Here is a 26,507-nt window from a genome sequence, read left to right on the forward strand (position 1 = left end):
AATTAATACAGTTGGGATCCCTTCCTAAAGATGAAACTCTGGTATCTTTATAACCCAGAAAAAAAAAAAAATGGGGAGGAAATAATTTGCATTCACTATTTATAGGAGAAAAGAAAATAGGCACATAAATATTGGTTTAGGAACAGAGCAGAAAAATAAATGATTAAGTAGAAAACGTAGGTGTAAAAAGGGTTAAGGTGTCTAAAACTAAGTTCAGCAGATAAACTTAAGTTTTCAACATCCTATAAAAACACCACAAATAGTACATCCAAGCCCTTCAAAAACAACCGACAATGTAGAATTCTGAATTATTTAGCAATTAGAAAATCAAATAAACTTCCAGCAGAAAATTCCATATTACATTAAAAAAGACAATAACATTTACCTTTCATATTGGCCTGCCTGAGACAAGGCCCACGTAAGATATTTAACTGCCTGAAGAAAACAAGAGCCAAGAAAAAGTATGGATAAACTTTCAAAAGCATTCTAAAGCATTTTCAACATTCGCTAAATTAAATTGCACCTAGGTATATTATATCATTTGAGATAATACTAAAATAAAAGACATGCAATGTTTTAGCTAAAAACTCTTTTTGAGTATGTTTAATAAGCCAGACAGTTAGCAGTTATCCCATCTGTTCCTGTGTAAACTGTAAGTTGCTTTTACACAGATTACACACAACCAAATTTACAAAAACAGTTATCAACTTCAGCTATAGTACCCATCAGCTAAGTGACAGAAGCTTTTTTGGTGCTTAACATCAAAGCAAGTTTTACCATTGGCTCAGGATGGACCTTTGCAAAAATCTATGTAAAGAGAACACAGAATTTTAAGTAAATATTTTTTGAAACCTGTATTTTTTCTAGCTGTATTGGGTTTACGTGGCAGGATTTTGGTAGCAGGGGGGCTGCAGGGGCTGCTTCTGTGAGAAGAGGCCAGGGGCTGCCTCAATGTCAGACAGAGACAGTTCCAGCCAGCTTCAAAACAGATCCACCGCTGGCCAAAGCTGAGCCCATCGGGGACACTGGTGGGGCCTCTGTTGATAACGTGTTTAAGAAAAGGTAAAAAACACTGTGCGGCAGCTTTAACAGCCAGCAGTGAGAAAAATGGGGGAAACAACCCTGAAGACACCAAGGTCAGCGAAGGAGTGGGAGGAGGTGCTCCAGGCACAGGAGCAGAGATTCCTCTGAAGCTTTCAGAGAAGGCCGTGGTGATGTAGGTTTTCCTCCTACAGCCTATGGAAGATCATGGTGGAGCAGATATCCACCCTGCAGCTTGTGGAGGACCCCATGCCACAGCAGGTGGACATGCCCTGAAGAAAGCTGCAACCCCTGGAGAGCCCACACAGGAGCAAGCTCCTGGCAGGAACTGCAGCTCACGGAGAGGAGTCCACACAGGAGCAGGTTTTCTGGCAGCAGTGCAACCTGTGGGGGACCCATGCTGGAGCAGTCCGTTCCCGACAGACTGTATCCCATGGAAAAGACCCATGCTGGAGCTGTTCTTAAAGAACTGCAGCCTGTGGGAGGGACCCACCACACTAACTTCTTCCCATCTCAAAATAAAAAGTGACCCCTTCAAAAACCTGAAAAGTAAATTCAAGGTAAGGGTGATTCACTAAATCAGTCACTTACCCTTTTGATGATTACCCCAAAAACCACCAGAACGACTGGTAATAGCAGAGTCTTTGTGTATCTTACTGGAGTCTACAATAGAAATAATTCAATATATATAAAATGTGTATATATATAATCATATATATTAAAAAATGCATTAATTGCTTTCCAATCACCTATAATTACTTCAATGGTCATTTAAAAAAAAACAATATAAAAGAGTTCCTCCTCAAGTAAAATGTAAATTTAAATACTCAACAAGAACAAAGCAAGCTTAAAGAAACTCAAATTTAAACTCCACCCAGAATCACACTAGAGGTCGTAATATGAGGGTCATTAGTAAATTACTCCCATTTATTTGGCAAGCTACCCAAAGACTAAAAGTAGACTGTATCTCAATTTGAGTACTGTTGGTTGAGTAACCTATAAATATTCCAAATGCATACCGAGATACTCATCAACTAAAAAAAGTCTACTGATGCCGCATCAAGAAGCTTCCATACTTTTCTGTAGTCTAAATCTAACACACAAGACTTTTGCAGCTCTCAGTACTTTTTCCATGTACTCAAAATCAGTTACTGACAGACATATGAAGTCTTTGGTTTGCAGAACTGTATCCTTTGACTTATCCCTCAGCAAGCACTTATTTCATTCAATCAAGCACATTTCTACATCCCAAATCAAAACATTATTTTGTTTCTAGTTCACTTAAAAGCACTAAAACCAGTTAAATTTAGCTTAAGTTCATTAATGTCTCTAAATTCACAAGTAAGCACTTGAACTTACGATGGCAGTAGGAGGTTATGGCTCTCTGATGTTTTAAGTTACAAAAATAAGATAAAACAAGAAGTTCCCTCTTCCATAGTCGTCTATTTTGATCAAATTACCTCTTTTTCCATGAAGTCAAACTCTGCAGCACAGGTATACATTAATGTATCAAAATCCTTGTAGCCAATAAATTTAGATTTTAATATGTTTCCTATATGAGCCTGGTAGGATATACACAGAGAAAAAAAGCTGTCATAAGCAAAAACTGTCCTGTTTTCCACAACAAAGTTGTTTAAATGTAAACGGGGAAAATTTTTAACTGAAACAGAAGTTTATACCATTTACAATATTGTTATAAGAGTACCAAAAATTCTTTTTTCATTGTATTAAATGACATTTCAGAGTGTAACACAGATCGGACTGTGTTAAATAAAAAGCAGAAAGCAGCAGAAAACAGGCGTTACCATTGCAACTGTGTTCAACAAGAGTAGAGTTTTGAACACCCATATTTTAAAATAGAAGCTTCCCATCTTTCGCCCCTTGATGCACATCTGTAGATAGGTTTTTAACAGCAGAATCTGACAATAAAGGAGCTGAAGTGAAGCAAGGAGTCCTAGTTACAACAATCATTTCAAAAATGTCTTTAAAATTAGCTTCAGAGGAAAGTGCACTAAGAAATTGAGTAAATAAAGATGTAGGTAGAAGATATTCAAAATAAACAAAGCTTTGTAAAACCACATCTAAAAACAAACACAGAGCATTTACTAACTCAATAGTAAATAATTTGTCTTTTCGCGAACTTCAGTAATAGCACTTCAAAGTGATACTACATAATGAATGAGAAAGCAAATATGCAATCCCTCTGCCATTTCTGCAAAACACATCTTGGAATTTCAAGAAAGTGTATCAGTAAGATGCCAAAATCAAAATATTAAGAATTAAATAATTTTTGAAAGACACCAACCAGATACTCATATAAGAGAACTTACATCATCAGCTATTCCAAATGCTAAAGAAGTTAGATATTTCAAGGTGACTGTCCCAAATAACCAGGCACATCCTTCAATGACCTTAAAAAAAAATTCAGAATGCAATAAACATGTCTCAAGATACATTTTCTTTTTTTAAAGGGTTATTATATTTAGCTACTAGCTACAACTCTCCTATATTATCCCAATTAAGTACAGTAATCTCTAAACAAGGATGCTTCCCAAATTTCAGTACATTGGGGTGTTTAAAGTTTTTTTGTATTGTCTACTATAGATGAATAATTTTGTGCAATTAATTTGTATTATTCTTGTACTGCTGCACATGACATTGTAGCAGAGGAAGCAGCAAATTAAACAGGGGCAGCCTGACTGCCAGTTCCATCTGTTGTGCATACACCAGTGTGCAGTGATTATTTTCCACCAATAGCCTCTCCATATTATCAGGATGTACTATTCTAGTAATTCAAATCTTTGGAGGAATTTGCTGATTTAAAGTACTTTCTGAAGATAATCTCAAGTTAGAACTTGAAGGAAATGTAAAGTAAATATGTACAACTACTACTTTTAGTTACATACCATGTTTATCGCTGTACCAGAAAGATTAAATCCTTGGCAATCTAGCTTAATCTATCTAATTCTTTATAAAACTAGATCAACTGAATAGCACAACCCGGCTCAGTATCTGGGACCAGCAGCAAATGCTTTCAGAGAGAATTCAACAAAATACAAAATTATCTTTACCCTAGCGTAACCAGGGTTTTACATGACAACGGGTTGCATTCAAACAAACATAAATATCTAGGAGGCACCTAATCCGTTACTGAATGACACTTGCTTTTTTCTTCCCTTTTTTTTTTTTGCTTCCACAGCATCTTTCTTCTCTCTTATAATCATATTGCTGCTAACATAAGGAGCACTAAATAAACTCTAATTATATCCTACTTCTATTTGCTGGTTTTGCTATATTTACTTTTATTTTACAAGATGTCAAATTCTAACCTATTTTAAAATCTCAGCTATTTAGCAATTCTAAATAATTACCTTCACACTCTACTTAAATTTGATGGTATTACATTTTGGGGAACGGCATTCTATATTTTTTTTTTTTTTTTTTTTTAAGTAAGACACATTGACTGAGACTGCATGCAATATTTAGGATGCTAAATTATGAGTTTACAAAATAAAAAAATATTTTCTGCTTTCTCTGCAGTTATTTCTCCATGACTTCCATCATGTACTTTCCTTTTTGATGCCTGCTCAGTAATGAATTGAAATGTTCAGAAAAGTTTTCATAAGAGTACCAAGTTTTTTCTGCTGAGTGGCAAGGACTTATTTAGAATCACTTATTTTATATACATACTTAGGGGAGTAGGGGTGGTCTTTTGAACACTTACCATTTAATCCCACCCTTTAATTCTTACATTCTAACATTCACACCTTATCCCATGGAGCTTATTTTCTTTTATAGCTCCAGTTAGATATCTTCCCCTAAAGGTTTCTGAAATTCAAGTGTATTACATTCACCCACACACTCTTATCTATATCCTTCAAAGAAGTCAAACACATTTGTGAGGCATGACTTCCTCTCGCAGAGGCTGTATCGGACCCATCTCACTACACTGCGGGTACATATTGCCTTAACAACTTCATCACTGTCCAAGTCTTTGTTCTTTTACAAAATTTAGACTTAATGGTCTGCAGTTCTGCAAATGCTTTGGATCTCAGTTTTGAAAACCGACATGAGATTTGCCTACGCTCCCATTTTCCCAGCTACTACATGCACTGCAGTTTGTTATAGATACTTTTTTTAAATTTCTTTACATTCTTTTTCCTTTACAATAACTGTATTAATTCCATACAGTTTTGCTAACAGGTTACCCTTCCCGTGAGAATGTCTGTCTTAAACCAGGCATAGTCTCGGTAGGCTCCCGTTTCAGGTGTTTTTGCAAGTTAACATTATGTCTTAAGCAACTAGTTGCTTCTCATGTTTTCTACAGCATTATATTTCATTTATCATAGTTTTGGGAGTGTCCTCCATGCTTGCCCCCAATGCCTCACCCCAGTGTTTTACTCCAATTTGCTTCCTTGTGTAATCATTATGTTGCCTGCTGCTGTTATAAAAAACATCCTAAAAAAAATAAATATAGGACACACTTTAGTGACTATCTAATGCAGCATCTTAATCTCCATTTCTGCAAGCACTGTTAGCCTTTCACTTGCTTTTTCTAAATTGTCCTTTATTTTAATGGGATCTTCATACAGATCTTAGGTTTTGTAAACATGTTTAAGTCTGTAATTAAATATGTTGCTATTTCAGTTTTCTCATATAAATGCATGTTTATGCCCTTTTTCTTCCTTCAGTAATTGAAAATTAATTTCTAGGAACATGGTCAATTTATTAAAGAGAGTGGTTCAGCTATATTTCTTGATTTTCAACTATTAGAAACTAAACCAGTTCTGTATTTCACAAAAAATAAAAGAAAAAGAAAAAATCATAGTTCCTTTCTGAAATTCAAAATATATGAAAATCCTTACCCATATATAGACTTCTCTTCTGCTGCTTTTCAAGACTTTTGGACTCAATTCAAGAATTCCCTAATAATAAAACGAATGCACATTTTCAGGAACATCTATTAACAATAACACATTCTAGTACCCTGGATAAAGGTAATTTTTTTTTTGTTTCTTTTGGGAAGCACCTATTGTACCTCACAGCTATTTATTAAAAAAATCTCCATAATTAATACAGCCTGAAAGATAAATGAATATACAATATTGTGATTTCACCCTGTACTGGCAAAACATGCCAGCATAAGAACTCTTACTGCTGTTTATATACAATTAATGGAAGACCACGCTTCTCCTTAACAAGTAAGATTCTGTATTATACAGTTCTAAGCTTCTTTAAATCAACACCAATGGGAAACTGAATTATATCTGCTTCTACAAATGACAAGAGACATCTGAAGCAATAAATAAATTACTGGCAGCATAATACAAACAATTGTCACACAAGGCAACAGAATATGGGGGTGGGAGGAGTTACTGGTATTTTTCTGTGTCACATTATGCTCCTCATTTTATGACACAAGGAAGACTCATTTTAAGCTAATTTGATGAGCAAAGTAATGAAGAAAAATTGAGAACTAACTCAAAAGCTTGCAGAAATGTCCATATGTGAGACAGGCCACTATAAGCACCCAAATAACAGACAAACAATATTTTTTTTTTTTCCAAAGCAGAAAATAGGCAAGGAACTCAGTGTACCTATACTTTCTGTAAACTACAAAAGCTGCTACAAGAAACCAGAGTGGGTTTATAACAAGCAAACTCTACTACAGCAAATACCACTAGTCAAGGCAGCTTACTGTTAGCACAAGTGAGAAATTACCACCGTTTTACTGATGGACAAAATATAAACAAAAGGGGAAAAAAAGTCACTGAGCTCAGCCCACTGATTTGTAGGGTGCTAAGCTAGATCTGTTGATACAATCTTACCTCCTACTTCCTATGTACGTAAACCACTTAAGACAAATTGTATGAAACAGAGGTTGGGGTTTTTTTTCGTATTTAAGGAAAAATCAAAATAATGAATAATGATGAACAATCGCTCTTCAGTGAATAATTTCACTGACACTGCAGTATGACTCAGCAGTTTCAAACAGCCTTAAACCATTGTTATATATGTTCTAGTCATTTGTTCTGTATTTGCAGTTTCACTACCAATCAAGAAGCATATGAAAAAAGCTGCTCCCTGCTCATCTTCCTGTTTCAGTTACTCTGGTCAAAAACTACGTATGTGGTAAATTTTATATTTTTATAAAAAGACGACAGATATTAAAACAAGAGAACTGAGGCTTAACTGAAATTCTTTTATGAAGAGGTCTTGGTGTGAAAAATATTTTTTTTAAATTAGTCATGACTCATTCTCCAAATATCTTTCAGGTCTAATTCTGCTTCTCATGTGAAAGATTTCCCAACTATCTGGTAACACAGCAGTTTCACATTTTACATCAATACATACATAACAGTACATCATTTCAGTCTTAGCATGTCATAGGATGTTTTTCTTAAATAACTTACCCAGATAACTAGTAAAGATGCTGCATAATACGATGTCAATAACATTGAATTACCAAACATCAGAATAAAACACACTACAAGAGATACCTGAAAGAGGAAAATAAAAATAATTAAATTTAAAATAGAAAAGGTAAGAATCGCCAAAGTGTAGAAATTACCTTGTGTTAACAGCTTCAAAGACACCTACTTCACAGCAAGTACAAGCTTGATACACAAATTTACAAAACTGTTCTGAAAACACTGATAATGAGGACTTAATGGCAGCAGGTAGCCAAGTGTAGATTATGACTTTAATTTATATTTTAAAAGTACTTACAGACAAAAAGATCTGATCATAGACCTAACTCATCTTACGTGACATAACAGCAACATTTTTGAAGTTACTCGTAACACGTTCATTTTTTTCAATTTATTGTATTATTATTTCTCTACCCCATTTTTACATTTCAGAATCCTGGACAACCATAAAAATGTCAAATAAAATGTTTGTTGCCTTCTTTCTTCCAAGCTGAGAAGCATATTTTTAAAATATGATCACCACCAAAGTCAAGGAAGCAGAACTCTGTTTGATCATATGCACTTAACTGTATGAGGTTGAAAGTCAAGGCTGAAATACAGCTTTTATCCACCATCCTGATCTCCTACTGTGCTTTGTTTTTAACAGAAAGCAAGCTGAATTACATTTTCTAACTTGGAGATCAAAATCAATGATCCATCTCTTTCTTCTATACAAAGGAATAAAGAAAAAATAATGTAGCTATTTGTAAAATATGCAGACTTCTGTACTCCCCTCCTCAAATAGTTAGACTTGCATTTTCCACAGAAAACTGTGGGGAAGCAAAAACTGAAGATATCACCAAACAAAGACTGGCAGTTTACCCAGCCTCATTAAGCTTTCTCTGTAATATAACAGGATTGTTTATCTATCTGAAAATAGGCTTTTATGACACTTTGGCACCAAAATTGAGATATAGCTATGGACATAAGCCAAAAGGCTTAAGTATTTCATCCTGCTTCTGTCAAAAAATTACTAAACGAAGATGCTTATTTGCAAATTTTCTTGGTAAATCTGGCTGGGAACAAGCATTTGGTATCCCAGGTTTACTTGAGAAATGAGTTGCAGAGAATGTACTACTGCCTTTTATTTATAGTATTTCAAAATACATATGAAAACATAAGAAATACAATTTAGCTCAAAGCTTCTTTCCTGCAGTAAACATTCTCTTTTTGCCCAATGAGTCTGCATAGCACAATTTTAGCAAAAATGTATTTTTAAAGACAACCATATTTCTTTTAAAAAGTTAACGTCTTCCTGTACATTTAAAACTTCAAAGAGCAATACTCCTGATAGCAAAACCTGATCATCATTTTCACTTTAAAAATTAACATCATATACATTATGCAAAAACTTACATGACTTTTACTTATCATTGCCTTTCTTTGTTGACTTTCTCATCCATTTATGAAAAAAGTTTTTCATCAGACTAAAAATTTATTTTCTTTGTCCTGCATTCCAAATATCTCCTTAAACAGTTCATCTTTGCACAGCGAAGACCGCAGTAGTCTTCAAAACCCAGTTTTAGTTGGGGTTCTTCTCCTTCAATGATAAAGAGTCTATTCTCTAATCTTGACTTACTATCATCTCATGGTTTTTGTTTCTGCTAACCTATGGCATGAGATGAATGCTGCGTTATCAACTTCTCATTGCTTATGCTCTCTTACTTGGTATGTTTTCTAATCTGTTGTGTGAGACATCATCTTCGAGTCCATGGAATGAATAGACAGAAAGGAAACACAAGTATTTCTACAAATCTTTTTGGCTGGTATTTTTTCTGGAGTTCAAAAATTCCTGCGTGCCACAGGGATCATAGTTTCTGACACTGTGATATAAATATACATAAGAGCAAATATTCAAATTCAGGCCCCTCCATCCCTTTTTATTGCATCTTTTAAATCATTTGGAAACTAAGGAAAACACTTCAGACAAATGGCCTCTTTTGGTGCTCTGACCTGTTTGAGAGGATTTAAGTTTTTTTAAAAGAAGTATTACCATATGAGCAGTGAGTATCTTCTGTAATTTGCTGGAGTCAATATAACCCATAATACACACAGCAAATAATGAAGCTATCTAGAATCAAAAGTGAAAGGTAAGTTAAAACCATTTGCAGTGGTTTACTCTTTCTAGCAGAACACACATTCATATGAAAGAGATTATTCAAACAATCATTAACTTCTATTGCTACTTTTTTGCTAAGTACTTAGTGTTTTTTGAAAGAAACAATTATGAAATGCCTATTGTGGTTCTATGAATAACAATTACCAAACATATCTGAATATTTAAGAAGTAAGCATTCAGCTTTATAAAAATGCAAGTCACCAAAACACATTACTAACATCAGCTTTCACCATCAGTTTTACAAAAAAACCAACAAACAAAAAAGCCCAACCAACAAAAAAAACACAAACCACCCAAAAACCCCAAAACCAAAAAAATCATTCCTTAATATTATTTAACCTTAACTTTTCAGCAAAGTATGGGAACATCCCTAATTTGCTGCTGAGGAAAATGAGATTCAATTGATCAGGCAGCTTGCTAAAAGTCACATGGGAAATTAATAAAATTATGAATTGAACCTGTAATGTCAAATTTCAGGCCCAGCTTCTTAAACAGGTTATAGTGATGAGTTTCTCACAAAATTCTACAGAATTTAATGGCTTACTCTTCTGCAGTTAAAAAACTTGCATACCACAGCATATATTGATTGTCCAAAACTATCAACTCAAACCAAGCAACATCTGCTTCAAGTAAGACAGACAAATGAAAAGGCATGGAGACACAGATGGATTTCAATCAACAGGCTTCATTTCATTCAATTTAACCACTAAGGAAGTGTGTTGTGTAACAGTATCCTACTGCTCATGTTAGCACTTACTATATTTCAGCACTAGCTAAAGTTACCTCAACTGTCTGAACTCTCAGACAGTCAGATTTATGCTACTACTCACAGGCTCATCAAAATTAAATAGGAAATCATGCGAAATCATGCCAGATACTACATGCCATGCAAACATTGCTCCACTTGAAAATTTGGAATAGCCTAAAGAGTGCAATATCAATGCCTTTTTTTATTTTTGTACTTCAATATACAAAGTTTTTTCTTGTTCTGCACTTGTTCCAATGTACTGATCTTAGACTGGAGGCTGCTTTTAAGGGAAAGGTAAATTTTTTAGTCCTGGAAACAGAATATCGAGTGGTGTAAATGGTCAGCTTTTAAGTTTAAGACTAGAAAAATATTAGTATGATAAATGGTGTGAACCTTTCCTGAGAGCAAGAGTGAAATCTGGCTAAAAGGAAAGCATCAGTATAGTTGTGAATTCAATGGCTGGCTGTACAAAGCAGTCAGTTTGCCTAGATAAAACAAAGATACTACTTAAGAGTTGAATATGGTCTTACCTGTGTTAGAAGAACAAACTGAGCAAACTGCCAGGGAAGCATGAAAAAGATATTAGAAACACACAGTGCAATCAAGCTTCCTGTATTAATATTCGGAATCCTTGGGAAAAAGAGACAGAACAGGCATCAGTAAGTAAAATCACACAGGTGTTTGTTTATTATTGAAAAGCACAATAGAGAACACAATAAAAACAAACTTACCTTGGAAGTTAGCTAGCAGTATTGAGCAACTACAAATAACACTGCTCAAGTAAATTTAATCTCAATTTTCCATCAGTTTCCAAAAACAATAGTTCTGATGCTTAGTTTTTCTTAACTATTTGATGAGCCATTCGTAACCAAACAAGTCTTCTCCTGGCAGCATGTAATATAGCAGGCTAACCTGTATCACTTGCAGTGGTCCACCTTTTAACAACTCTACTATGGTCAGGTCACAACCATTTCCATTTCAGCTGGGACCACAACTAGTCTCAGAACAGTCTGCATTTGAAAGTGATTTCACTCCTGTCACTTTTCTTCCATATCTACTTTCTGCAACTTTCTGCTAGCAATCCTGAGTGAGGTTTCAGGGCAAGAAACAATGACAAATACATGAAACTCATCTTTTAACTGAAAACAGCCCATTCTCTATGCCCTGCTGTGTTATTTATTCAATCCTGTTACTATTAATACAGCCCTGCTGTATTATATACTCAATCATTAGTTCTGAGTTCACTTCAGAAACGTGCCATGTTTCAAATTTCACTAAGTGGCCTCCAACAAATGAGGACACCACAGATATTCTGCTGTAAAACCCAAACCCAACAGATTACAGCAGTGTCACCAAATTCTGTAAAATTTTCTTCAGCTTCTTTTCCAAAGCCTCAAGATTAACTTCTATTGGAAGTCATGCGGAGCTTGAGTCTAATGTATTGAGTAATACATTACACAAATGTGATCCAAGTGATACAAATTATGGAGCATTTAAGTTCTAGTCTCTGTTTCAAAGATAGTTCCTATATTTCATTGGAATACTGCTATACATAAAACAGAGCTGCTGTTGAAGCAGAAATTATAACTGAGAAACAAAGTTAAAATGTTTTATCCCCTTTTTGGAACCTCACTCTGAAATGCTCAGATTAAATACCTACTTCTCATCGGTAAGCAAGCCCAAGTACTATTTTATGTATGAAGATTTGAAGAATAGGAGTGAATCTATCTAATCAAGAAGTGTCATAATTATAGGTACAGAATATATGTGCTCTAATGACCCTAACTCAAAGTGTAATTTTCTCGGGTTTTTGTTTGACCTCACATTTTAGCATTAAATGAGCATGTGTCTTTCTATCATGAAATCTAGCAATCACTCTACAAACCATTCCTCAAAATATTTTTCCAGACAGCGTGTATCTTTCCCTCATCTAAAACCCACAAGTTAGTGACGAGCAAGAAATATTTTTGGTTTAATCATCAGTAATTACAAATCAGTACGACCTCATAAAGGAAAGTCTGGGGCTACAAGTACAAAGTTCAGTTAAATCATAAATACACTGCAAATTGGATGAAATGGAGTTGGTGGAAAAGTCCTCAGGTATTAACAATCATGCTTATTTTTCACAGCAGAGGCAAGGCAATAACATAATCATGTTGCAAGCCAGAAACAACCATGGAAAAGCAGGGCTAATGAACTCAAGAGCAACCTTGCATTAATGTAATTAGATTGCTCTAAATCATTGAACTAGTTAATTAGGCATAGAAAACCACAAGAACATACTAGCTTACGGGTGCCTATAGCATTCTCTGTGGCATAGCATAGGCTTAGTCTAAGTGCAACCAACATACCACTCTCCAAGAGGGACAAGACCAATTGATGGAGTATGAGCTTGCTTCTCATGGGAAGGAAGTGACATCAACCAAAAATTCTGATTTTAAGTTTAGATACTTATTTGCCAACACAGTAATTCTGATTTTTAGTTTAATCATGTCTTCAAGTTGCAAAGTTTTTCCTTTTAATAAGTAATATGACTGCAGTTCTACTGGTGCAGCGTCTGCAATGTAACAGCCACAGGAAAGTTTCTGTGTTAATGACATCATTGCTACAGCACACAGCACTACTTCAATAACTATTAAATAAATGCATTGAAATAAATGTCCTGTGACATTCAATTTTTTTAAATCATTGTAAAGAGCTAAGTATAAATTAAGAGGTACCTGAGAATATAGGTCAAAAGCAACATCTGAAGCACAAGAAACGGGTATGAGAAACTTTCACGAAGAGGTGGAGTCCACATGACACGAGTGCACTAAAAATAAGAACTGGGTTAGATGGTAACATTTGCCGCTACATTTCCATAAAACAATGCTTCTGTATTTCAAAATTAATGACCACTGATACCTCAATAGAGTAAAGCCCAAACTACATGAGATTTTACTCGTGAACAAAAAAACACACACACAAGCCAGGAAGCAGAAAAGAGGAGGAACAAGGAAGCAACTTCCAGGCTTGAGGTCTATGATGCACTGTTTAATTAAAACAGATCACTGTTTCTCCAAAATTAAATGTGGCAGCTAGAGAACATCCAAGAAAAAAAGCCAGGACAGCAGCTGCTTGTCCCTGCTTCTGCTGAAATGGAGAACTCATTCAGGCAACTAAAAACATGCTCAAATTCAGGCACTGACCTGCCACACTTAAATGGAGAAACTGTGCGAGGAGAGGATGTGAAGGATAAACCAACATGCTCTTCATTATGCTAGAGTTCTCTGGGTTATAAACATTTCACGTTTCTACTAGTAACAGCACAGAGAGTACAAAATCCAAAGCTTCCCTCTGAAACAGGCCAGTAAAATTGAATATATGAAATTAAGCTCTTACAGAGCTTACACTAACTTACATACATCACTCTTAAACCCTAATAAAGCAAAGCATAATACAATGAAGTCAGCTGAAGAGGTTTTCATTTCTTGGGGTTCATGGCAAACAGCTCTGCTATAACTGTCATCTCCAACATTTATATTCAGCTCTTTATAAAAAAGTGCTTGCAGATGGCAGTGGCCACCACAACAAAATAATTACAACCATGTCATACAAACAAAATGGGTATCAGTAGATTTTTGCACTAGAAATTGGAAGTAGGTTCTTTACAGCTACAAGACGACACATAGTTCATCTTAACACAAACCATAACAAATCTATGAAAGCTTATAGGATGCTGATGACAGGATGTTCCTTCTCCTTCGCTTCCTATAATCTTAAAACCATTTTTAAAAATACTGTTTTACCAAAGAAGACACTAGGATCAACGTTATACAATGCCTTGCTTACTGTCCTGTTACTTCACAAGCATGTTAAACTAATAGTGTAAACCATGTAGAAATAGTGTAAAATAAATGGAACATATAGGAACCCATCACACTAATCAGTCCTTACTATCTGAAAGCACTCTCTGTAAAAGCTGCACCCTGATTACTGCTAAAATAAACCTTTCGTAAATATATATACTGATGTGTTGTCTTCAGCTGACTGCACATATGTAATTAGTTAAAATTATTTCTGTTAGCAATAAATATAATCATGATTATTCTAAAGCAGTACAGGCTTTTTGATTATTTTTTCAACACTACAGCAACATTTGATTTACCAAATCTTTTGATACTGGAGAAGATAAAGACAGGAAAGAAATGACGAGCATATACAACCATAAAAAGGAAACATTACGTTAAAAGTGGATTGACTAATGTAGGCCATGCTATTTTTCTATATTTGGAATGTAATAATAAACTCGATCATCTGTGTATGATTTATCCAGGCTGTAAACTAACTTTGCTGCAGGTATAAATACATCAGACCCATCTAAGCTCGAAATCGTTAAAACACAGTAGCACAAGCACAGCGCAAATAAAAACATCCTGCCTTAGGATCACGGGCTCAGTGCCAGAAGGCTAACTGCTTTTACACAGCATTGGACTTGAGGCAACAAGACCTGCATGTCACACTTACTCATAGCTCAGTCCTATCCTTCCAGGAAAGGAAAGCAAGCTTTTAGCAACTCGTCTAACTCCACTGTGCATACTGCTGAATCAGAAGCAAGGTGATTTCCATAGAATCAAAGGCATATCGAAGAGTTAAGTAAAACAGGGGAGTATCATACACACGTGTGCATTCCTTGAATGTGATTCAACAGTACACAGAGTGAAGCTAGACCATACCTACATACATGCAACTACATATATTACCATAACTATAAACACAATGATACGGAACAACTCTGAGTTATTTCGTTCAGTACAGTACAAATGCAAAGAGCCAGCTGAGGTCTAACACTGCACCCTGACAAGTCCCACTGTTCTCCAGAAAGCCATACAGCTGAGCCTGAATCAGGGTCACCCTACTTAAGCTCCACCTAAGCCCAGACTATGTCGGCACTGAGCTATGCAGACCTAATTGCACATCATTCTCCAAAATAGACACATTATCTGTGTTCTTCCCCCAAGTCAAGTCATCAGGGGGAGATGAGCTCTCCTACAGAGTCTCCTATGGACAGGAGAACTGTCTGTGCCACAGCAAAATAAATGCTTCTTTTCATTATTGCTACCACTATCTTTGAAGTTTTCAACTTGTTCCTTTCTGAAGTTACACTTCATCACCTTCACAGACTTCACAAAACAGCATGTACTCCTGTCAGTATTTCATAGCAAAGGATAAAACATCCACTTCACTTCAGAATGCCATTACAAAGGATGGAAACCCACACAAAACTCTGTATTTACCCTAGACAGCACCAAAAAATGTTTAGAAACTGTAATGTTTACCTAGTCTGGACCAGGCAGTTAACATCCATGGGTGAAAACTCCTCACAGAGGGTATTTAGAGAAAAACATTTCAAACGAAAATTAAAAATAAAACAGCTATTTCATAACAGATTTTTGTTTTATGAGACAGCCAGCAAAGCTCACTATGAATAGAGGCATCTTTGATTCTGTTATGTGCAACTACATATTCTCACTACTCAAGAGATTTCTGTCAAGTTCAGCTCAGTAAAATAAGAAAACAAAACATAATTTTAACCCTTAACAAAATCATAAGGTAACTAGTTTCCATCTAGAAAATCTTCAAAGTATGGCTGCATTTTAAGTAAAATAAAGCAAATAGTTATATAAATGTATATACATAAAATGAACATTGAAAAACCAGAAAACATTGACCAAGGGTATCAGAATAAAAGCCATGAGTTTCCTTCCAAAATATGAAACAATGACATGAACAGCATTAGCTGGGGACACAGGGAGATGTTTTAGGTTGACAGGTTGGGGCTTTTTCTGTAATGCAGCACTGGAATTCTTTATATACATACACAGTTTCTAAATTCTTTGTATCCTAGCTACAGTATATCAGTATTAAAGAGGTTTCTTTGCTTTGGGGTTTTGTATGTGTATGTGTATTCATGAATTTCTGGTAAAATACATAGTAATTTAAAGAAAACCTCATCCATTTCTGAAGCTTGTTCATATAGTACACATAGCCCTGTTGTGTCTGGAATGGGCACAAAAATAGAATATTTTCATGTTTTGAAACTTGAAGTCATTGTGCTACTAAGATTTCAATCTCAGGAACACTTTACAATACATTTCCTTGCTGATTTTTTTTTTTAAAAAACATTTAAGGTTACACATTGTACTGTGCTACACATTTTCAAGTCATAGCCTACTGTGCTTTCAGTTATGTCTGATTCCCTTTAAATTCATCCCCTAATAGATAAGCAACATGTCATCTTTAATGAAACGAGAATTAGCTTAAACTTTAATGGAAAATAAAAGAAAAGTGGGGTGGGGGTGGTTGGGGAGGGACTCCTACCTCTCCATGGTTGAAAAAGAAACACGCCACGGTAACAAGGCCTCCCAGACGGCTCCCGCTGTGGAAAGAACAGGGAAAATGGGTACAACAGAATCTCATACTGGTCAATGTTGCTTAAAAAATGTGGAGCAGCCCTTATGTACAGCTGAGTTTATTCAGTGGGGTGTGGGAAACACTTTCAAGCACCAAGAAAAAGCATTCTACAGTGTACATACAATATTAAAATACTAGTTAGTCAGCTAAAGTTTATTTCAGAGCAGACCACTCTTCATGTATCAGCTCTTTTCTGCAGAACACCAATTTTAACGCAAATAACTTGGAAAATGATCATTTCACTCCTCACAAGCTTTGGTTTAGATCATTACATCTGCTGCACCAAGAGCTTGGTCTTGAAAAGTGCTGGGGGTTTTGGCTGGTTAGTTGTTTGGGTTTTGGTGGTTTTTTTTTTTTTGGGGGGGGGGGAGGGGGCGGTGTTCTTTGTTTTTTTTTTTTTAACAGCAGGCCATATAAATGGAGTATTTCTTCCCCAAGACGTTGAGCAGAAAACTTTAGAATTTACAGGTTCAATCACCCAACAGGGAATTTTGGTCTAAATCTAAGACTACGTTAGGGTAATAAAATCAAGCACATTCAAGAAATATATTTAGAAATTAATTCATGACAAGGTCAATGCAGATACAATTTAATTCTTATGTGAAGTGCTGTGTTGTTAAGACAAAATTTTTTAAGCCCTTGACTTAAGGATTTTTATACATTTCTAAACCAAATTCACCTGCTGAATAATTTGCAACATGGAGTCAACACTAAACCCAAAGATATTACTTCAATTTATCCCATTTCAAAACAGCAATAGATAAGGTTCCTATTTGTTTGACTAGATTTGTAATTGCTCATGTCCTGTGACAAAGCAAAGAACACTTTTGTGCACAGAAGTGCACTACTACTATGAATGACAGAATATACTGGTTTTGCTACCAAAAAAAAGTATAAGCTGCTTTAAAGATTCTCTTTAAAAAAACAAACAAACCTCAGATCCTGTCAGATCTTTCACCCATCATTAATATACACTAATACACAAGTCAAACAGAATCAGTGAGTTCTGGGTAAAAAATCTGAGGATTAAAGATACCAACTGAGTGCTAAAATGGTCTCCAGGGATTGTGCATTCTTGCACAGAAAAAGCAACCTTAGTCCACAAATTCTAAAAGCATCAACACTGAAACCCAAAATGACTAAATGAACGTGTTTAGTATTAAAAAAATGGTAAGTCTTAGAAACAAGCAAACTAAAAATTTGCAAAAACACACCCAGAAACAAAATTCAAGGTCTATGCTAGAAGTTAACATTGCGATAAAACCTTAAAGTCTAGAATGCAAAGGTCTTAATTGTACTATGAATGCTTTAGAGCTATGAGCCTCTGTAAGGGGTCAATCACAAGATTACAAGGAAATCTACAGCACAAAACAGGGAAATGCAGCTTGTCAGTATCTTTTCCAGAACAGGAAGCTAGAGAGCCTATTTCACAGAGGGTTATGTATAGCGTCGAGTTAGATGGGTTATCTTCTAACAGCACAATGCTGTCATGTAGAAGGTCAGCAGTAAGCCTTTCTGTCAGTATAAACGATAAAGGATAACTCTCCACTGAAACTCCAACACCATACTACAACTGGTGAAGTACATGCCCTTCAGCTGGAACCTACTTCACATAGAATAATCTAAATTTAATAAATAATTAGTAATTTTTAAAGACTTGCAGATGATCTGAACAGTTAATTTGTCTGGTAGAGTCAGCTCTGGAATAATGAAAGAACTCATCGTTTGACTCCCTGGGTAGAATAAGCTGAAGCTTAGTCATCTGGGGAAAAGCTGTTATTCATTGATGATTAACATGCAAGAAACAAAATACTGAAAAAGTACGGTCAGAAGGAGACATGGGAAATTCACTGGTAGTCCCTCAAGATACAGTATTTGACAATCAGCTTAGGTATTCTGTCCTTTGACTACAAGAGAGGTGGGGAAGGCTGGGGGGAGGCAGAATCTCACAACTGCATAAGGTAGTTATCATCAAACTGTCATTCCTTTGCCCATAAAGAAAACCTAAAAAAAATGGCATGAGTTCTCACTCTGCCGCTTCAGTTACCTTAACAGAGAATGCACAAGAGCTTGAGACTAACTTGTATCATATAAAAGATTCCAAAGTGCATTTGCATAACCAGAGACTGTAATCAAGTGTTAGGGCAGGGATATACTACATCCGACATCCTTCTAACCTTGTGGGAAAGTTGGTTAAAAGAGCTAAACAGCAAAAACTAGTCCTACAAAAGCAACTAGTTTTCTGCTAATTTAAGTCTTTGAACAAGCTCATTGTAGACTACAGCTAGCACAGATGTGAGAGCACATGCTAGCTTGGAAAGTAATGGTAAGAAAGTGGTCTTCCACCATCCTATCACCTTCCATCACTAGTCAAAGTTGCAAAGAGACTAAAAGCAAATAAAGGCTGAAATAAAAACATGTATTCTATGAATTCTATGAATGAAAGGCAGAAAAAAAACCTTGAGATGATTACTGCTAGCAAATTTGGGAATTAAAAAGATAGAAAAAAATATTAGAGGATGGTTTTCCACCAACAAATGAGCCAGTCTATGAAAAAGCCTTTCAAAATGCATAGCAGAAACAATTCAGCTTTATGAAGGAGACTTACTCCACTTCGTAAGATTACCTACTCAATGTAATAGAATTGCACTACTCCAGATTCATTTATTTTATTTTTCAACACCTTATGGAAAAGCCTAACATTCTGGCTTGCTTAGACTAAAAACAACCTTGGAATACCCACAATGACTAAGCAGTCACCCAGATCTGGTATCCAACTATGAATATTCTTCAGAATAAATAAATAAATAAGATCAAAATCCCACCTGCAGGAAACTTCATAGTCACTTGTTACTTTCCATAACCCCAGATAGCTAGTGGCTTATACCTTGAAAGAACTGCATTTATATTCTAGTCATCTTGACTACCTACACTAGAGATTGTTTATATTAAAAACTGAATTACAGTCAATACTTGATAGTCATTTACATTCAGCACAGCCCAAGCCTAAGGAAAGTACTGAGAAATTAAGTCCTTACTGATTTTTCAATGACATGAATATATAAAACGTGGGTCTCCATACACCTCCCTTAAGAGACAAATGACATATTAATGATACAAATATTCAAAGTTTATCTACTTCCTCAAGAGATATTGATTTCCTGTGTTAAGGAACATGAACATACACCCTTTACCAGCAAACACCTAATAGTTGCACCGGGCAACTTCCACTTTCCACTGCCATCTCCTGCCCTGCACTATTCTTTATTTGAAGCTATCAGCACATGCTTCAGAGAGAGCAGGAAAAAAACACAAGACAGTGAAGCCAGGGAATGAGAGGGAAAAGCAATCACATCTCTCAGAGGAAAATGTGGCAGCCTTCTGCTTTTTTGCAAAACTGACAAATGAAAACAGAGGTAAACAGAGAAAAATATTTCCACTTCTGGTTTCCTGCTGAATATGGAGTCTATTTTTGTAAGAAAAAGTGTATTACAGTTCCTGAAATTCAAGGACAGATACTGAAAACTAAAACTGGTAGAAAAAGGGAAGTGTATACATATCTCCAAAAGAATGCACTATCTGAAAAACATTCTGCCTTCTCAGTTAAGTCAAAATTTAAAGACATGCAATATGACTCCAGGCAAAGCACTGAGAACACTCCAATCTTGGTTAAAAGTACACTGTCATTCAAACTTTGTTTAAAAATAAGTTACACTGATAATTTTAAGAGCAGAAACCTGTCAAATTCCATTTAAAAACTGTAGAGCAGTTAGTTTTATGCACAACCCGGTGGTATCAATGAGATACCACTTCACGGAAATTTTCCACAACTTTTTCTAGCATCATCATTTATTTTAAGCAAAAAACTTCTCTGTTCCAGTAATTTTTTAGTGACAATGTATATGCAATAAAAAGCACTACAACTATACAAACAAATAAGCAATGTCCCACAAAAACATTGTAGCATTCACTTTCTCAAATTTTGTATAAAAATTTGACAGCTAGTACCAACTAAACAGCTGTCTCAACTGCCTTACCTGAGGTATGTACCGTATATGAAGAACAGTGACATCATTAATCCATTCAAAAGAAAAATCACAGCAACATAAAAGGAAGCAGGGTCCCCCAACCCTAACAAACAAACAAACAATCAAATATAGAAGAGAGATCATACTGCTTATAAACCACCATACAATCAGTACAATAGAGCACACAGCATACTACCTTAATTTATCTACAGAAATAGAAAATAAAGTTAAATGTCACCAAGATTATTGCAGATTCAATCAAAAGACTTCATTTCCGAGAGACAGAAAAAGAAGCAAAATAAGAAGAAGAAAAAAAAAAATGGGGGCAGACACAGCACTGGGGTAGGCAGCAACAGAGCAAGCCAAGAGGGAAGTATTAACTGTAAAGAAAAAAACCTGCAGTGTACAGAAGGCATAAGCATCATTAAGAACATTCTCTACAGGCTATGTTTGAACTTCAGAGAGCTTTTTAGAACAGGTTTGTACTCCCTATGCTCTCACTTCCCATCTCTTGCAGGAGTAAATCCATCCTTAAATGTATAACACACACAGGTCTCTGCTTCCTTCGTTTCATTAGAAGCCAAGAGATTTTCCAATAATGCAAGTCTTTCAATTTATTCATTCACAAACACTTCTGCGTTCACACTTCTGTTGTTATTCTCGTTCCCATTATTTCTTTAAACCCTCCTGGCTCCAATCATTTCAGCAGTACCGCATTAAAAGCCTTACTCGTTACAGAGAAGGTAGCAAAACTTCGTTTCGTATGCAGAACTGACTATTCACCATTGCTGAAAATACAGCAAGACAGTTCTCCAAAGTAAGATGACAATATGCTCACCAAACTTGGCAGTCTCAATAGTAGCACTGAAGAAAGTTCTTATAGCCTTTGTGCAAAGGAAAAATACTAACTTGTCACCACACAAAGACATTTTAAATGATAAAAAGAAACAACTTCACAAGCTGCCTGCCATCCATCATTCAGCTTTAACCGACTGTAGAACACCTCAAAAGCGCTTCTTGGCAAGGTACTTTTATTGCACAATACTCACTTGACAAGCCAAGTCTTTAATGTGGGAAAAAAAAAAACCCAAAAAGTGGCAGCGTCCAAGCTTTGGTACCAAAATCAAGGTATGAGACTGAAATTCTTATGAGGAATGGTAGGTCACAAGAGGAAGGAGATTCTTCCAAGCAGAATCACTACACAAGATTTCTCCAAAAGGGAGCCTTGTGGTTACCTTTTTTCCCCTTCTTCCCCACTCCCCAAACTGTAGTTAGGGGAAGAAATATAGAGGGTAAGTTTTTGAAATGTAGGAACTTGGAATGCATTGAGGATTCTACAGAAGCTACAAATATTTAATACACGTACAGTGGCTTCCAAATACATTTAGGAAACCTTATTCTTTATACAGCCAGATATCATGAAGGCTCAGAGTAGAACTCTGAGGTTTTGAAGTGCTGTATAGGAATTAAACCTAGGTAGGAGGAGCTATCTAATAAGCAAAGCCCACATTCTCATCCCTGGTGTTCTTAAAAATGTATTAGTTGTCACTTATGTTGTGAATGTGCCAAAACCACAGGCTTAGCCAAAGGGAAGCATGTCAGTGACAAAAACACAGGAATATTTATTACTTCTAAAATATGTAAAGCCCAATTATATGCTTCCAGGAAGAAACTAGAATATAACACAACTCACCCTCGCAGCTTTCAACAGGACTAAGCCCTTCTCCTCTGTTTACAGTCCAACATGTCTTTGTCGGCACCCCAAGGAAATCCATAATGGCAGTATAGATGCGGTACCAGCTGGCAAGGACCACCTAGGTGGAAAACAGGATTTGAAGTTTCTGAAAAGGAACTTTGAGATTAGCTCAATGCCCAAGGTAACCTCTCTCATTACAACTGGCCCTCATCCAGTACTTTTTAAGTATTTTAAACTCAAGATTTATCTCAACTACTTAGCATTTTTGACTACAATATCCTAAAGGCATCCAACACAGACCAAGCGCTCATTAATAGAATAAAATTATGCCTGCTTTAAAACAGAAATAATTTCATGCATCAAACCAGTATTTGAAAAAAATATATATTTTAATATCATCTGGAAGGTTCCCAATTTTAACTATTTTTATTTATCAGATATTAAAGTATCAGGTTTTGTTGACAGAGGACAGTTAGCCAAGGTAAATCCATTAAGACTAATTACATTTTTTTCCCACATGGCAAGAATATTAATGGACCAAATCTTTAGGTTTTTACTCAGATAAACTGTGATAGGTTAAATTTAAGCATTAGAAAGGGCTTCCAGATGCAATGTAAGATAGCATTTCCACTTGCCATGCAAAGGTAGTTATGTTCTTATAACAACCACCGAATTAAATCTCCACACCTGAAACAGAAAACAGCAGTATTTTATACATAGAAAAATGATGACTCATCTCACAGCAAAGTCACTAGTTAACAGTACCAAGCTATTTTGTCAGGATGTAACTGACTTTATAGAGTTCATAAATGAGTAATGTGGCCATTCCAGTTGAGCTGCTTTGAAAGTTATAACCCAAGGGTTCCCAGACCGAAAATATGTTTCACTACTGCAGTATTAGCTGTCTCAGCCCTGTGTCACAGAAAACATGTACAAGAAGGATGATCCCCTCTTTTCTTTCCCCATACAATCAATAAAACTTCATGTCACTTCTACCTTCAAGAAAGGCAAGAAGGAAGCACGGGGAATTAGATCTTGATCTGCAAGAATGTGATGGAGTAAATCCTCCTGGAAACCACTTCCAAACATACTAAGGACAAAAAAGTGATTGGAAGCAGTCAGCATGGATTCACAAAGGGAAAATCACACCTCCCCAACTTCATAACCTTCTGAGATTATTGTCTTCATACATGAGGGGACAGTCATGGATGTTTCATTTTATCTGGTGCCAATTCTGTTCTACATCTTAAGACAAGGTGACAGCACAAGAAAAAATCCTCAGCAAATTTGCACATCATACAGAATAGGAAGGAGCGGCTGATACTTGTGCTGCCATTCAGAGAGACCTCAACAGGGTAGAGAAATGGGCCAACAGGAACCTCATGAAAGGGAAATGCAAAGCCCTGCACCAGGGAGGAACACCACCAGGCACCAGTACAGACTCGAGTTAACCAGCTAGAAAGCAGGTTTGCAATAAAGGACTTGTGAGTCCTGGTGGACAAGTTGTATTTGAGCCAGCGATAAGCCCCTGTTGCAAAGAAAACCAACGGTATCCTTAGGCTGTATGCCACCAGGACAAGAGATGTGATCCTTGCCATCTACTCAGCACTGCTAAGACCATATCCCCAGTGCTGAGTCCAGTTCTGAGCTGCCCAAGACAAGAACATAGAGTAAAGATGACTGAGACACTTTTTGGTTGACAAGGCAAGAGATGAGCACAAATTGAAATACAGGAAATTCCACTTATACATAGGAAAAAAAAATCATTCTTTCTTTGAGGGTGATTAAGCACTGGAACAGGTTGCCCACAGGTGGAGATACACAAAAAGGGAGATGACCCTGAACAACCTGCTCTACTTCACCCTGCTTCAAGCAGAGTGTTGAGACTAGGTAATCTTCATACATCACATCACTTCCAACCTCAACTGTTTTGTGATTCTACAACTCATTAATTTTTAATACCAGGGCTCCAATCATCATGGCTCAATTCATCTGTGGCCTTTACACTCTCACAATGTAAATCTTAAATATTTAAAGGACAACTAATCTTTCTAGACCAAGACTCCATGCCTCAATACTGTGTCCTGCAAAGTGCAATATCCTGAATTCCTGGAGGCTTTATGAACATCTGTGCCCTAGCACTTCTGACTGTGCATGTGTGCATACATGAAACAGACACTTGCCCTATTTCCAGACAGGCAACAATAAGACTGGGGAACCAAACCCAAATATTTCCTCTTATCACCTGAATGCCGTTTGTACACTGCCAACAGAATGTATATGGCAGCTTAAGAGACATCTGTGTAGCGTATTTGCATCACCAGCCCTGAAGCTGACATTACCCTAAGAACATGAAACGATCTTGCTGAACCAATGTTGCACAAAAAAAATAATAAAATATTAATTTATCAACTTAAGCTTTTTATGTCACAAGCGCTTGTGTCTGCTGCAGATGTACCACACATGAATACTCCCTAAAAAGGTACCAGGTAAGGTACTTCATGCAACACACAGAAACATTTTTTGCCAAAAGCTACTTTACACAGAACAATTAACATGGGCATAAGGAAGCAAAACAATAGTACAAAACTGTTAGGTCAACTAGAGCACAAAATTTCTACTGTCCCTTATCAGACGAGGCAGTGAATGCAAAGCTTGGAAAACAAAAGACTGGCGCTTAGACACAGAAAATCTCTGTGGGCTGGGCCAGTCCTTGCTATGAAAGAACATGTCAAAAAAATCCAAGCCCTTTTACTCGTTGCCTTTGAGCAAGCACTTGAACACCAACTACATGGGTCTTTGCAACACTCATCACTCCAACTCAAATTTGCATCATCACTGTCACACACAGAAATGTCAACTGTTCCGTAACAACGAACAGCCAGAGAGCAAACGTAATATATTATCTCTCCACCACAGAAATTAACACATTATCTCTCTGCCACTTTGCATCATGGATCACTGATGAAAACACCACCACAGCTACTGGAACAACCTGACTGTGCAGCAAATACCTGGAAAATCAAGGATTTATTAGGACTCCAAGAGTGTACAACTACAAAGACTAACTTGTTGCTTTTGACAGATATTTTTTTAACTGCTTATATTTATAATTTACACAGATGATGTAGTGATTGCTATGGACCCACTTTACCGTTTTTTTACTTCTTTTAAAGTTTTCACGGCTAGTACCAGCTGTACATGCCAGTGAGTTGTTCTGCTTTCCTTAATCGGTTTAACATCCTGATTAGTAACTGGATTTCAAGGCCATTTCTGATGCAATTAATTTTGAAATCTGCTAAATAAACATTTTATTAAAATTCAGCCTTAATGCTGCTATTGGGCTGAAAGAGCTGGAAAGACGCTAAAACATCAAACAGGCAATGAACGCTTTCAGAATACGTGATGGGATACTGAGTATCAGAAGAAGAAATTTCACTGCCAACAAATAAATCCACAAGTGTCTTCCCACCACCTAGCCCCATTATAATCATAAGTAAAATTTGATTATAATGGGCAAATTTATCTGAAGTAAAATTAGATAAATTTGGAGAACATACTTCAAATGTCAAACTGCACCTATTGACAGTTTTATACATGTAGTTATGTGGAAACAAGAGCACTCAAGAAATACACTCCTTAAAAAAAAACTATTTAAAGGAAGGCTAGACATCAAGCAGTAAATGACTGAAAGGAGCAGAGAAGCCTATTTGTCTGCTTTGCATACCCACACAAGCACAGAAAAGATGAATGAATTCATACCTCATACCAAGTTCTACTGAGCCAGTACAATCCCAGAAAACTGAATGAACAGACAAGCCTACACATTTTGCACAGTAATCTACCTAACGTTCTTACAGAATGTCAGCCACTACATCTGATTGCGCTTGTTTTGATTTCATCATCCATTTACTTAGTCTTTCATGGTGGTACTGAGAAATCTCTAACAGCA

The 26,507-nt window shown here is 36.2% G+C and overlaps 1 protein-coding gene across 2 annotated transcripts in view; it reads right to left on the reverse strand.

The window, feature by feature from the left end:
• The window catches only part of DPY19L1 (dpy-19 like C-mannosyltransferase 1), a 50,893-nt gene that overhangs the window by 14,548 nt on the left and 9,838 nt on the right, over window positions 1–26,507 (reverse strand). The window contains exons 6-17 of one of the 2 annotated variants that reach the window (XM_055708705.1): window positions 22,553–22,673; window positions 20,869–20,962; window positions 16,739–16,796; window positions 13,099–13,190; window positions 10,909–11,008; window positions 9,505–9,582; window positions 7,455–7,541; window positions 5,907–5,966; window positions 3,372–3,452; window positions 2,502–2,603; window positions 1,633–1,704; window positions 386–435 (exon numbers count right to left, since the gene is read on the reverse strand). In XM_055708705.1, the coding sequence (XP_055564680.1) occupies window positions 386–435; window positions 1,633–1,704; window positions 2,502–2,603; window positions 3,372–3,452; window positions 5,907–5,966; window positions 7,455–7,541; window positions 9,505–9,582; window positions 10,909–11,008; window positions 13,099–13,190; window positions 16,739–16,796; window positions 20,869–20,962; window positions 22,553–22,673 (995 nt within the window). The remainder of the gene's footprint in view (window positions 1–385; window positions 436–1,632; window positions 1,705–2,501; window positions 2,604–3,371; window positions 3,453–5,906; window positions 5,967–7,454; window positions 7,542–9,504; window positions 9,583–10,908; window positions 11,009–13,098; window positions 13,191–16,738; window positions 16,797–20,868; window positions 20,963–22,552; window positions 22,674–26,507) is intronic. The other variant, XM_055708706.1, reaches the window with a different exon arrangement.

The sequence above is a fragment of the Falco cherrug genome, chromosome 4 (assembly GCF_023634085.1).
Source record: "Falco cherrug isolate bFalChe1 chromosome 4, bFalChe1.pri, whole genome shotgun sequence".
In the NCBI taxonomy this organism is placed as follows: domain Eukaryota; kingdom Metazoa; phylum Chordata; class Aves; order Falconiformes; family Falconidae; genus Falco; species Falco cherrug.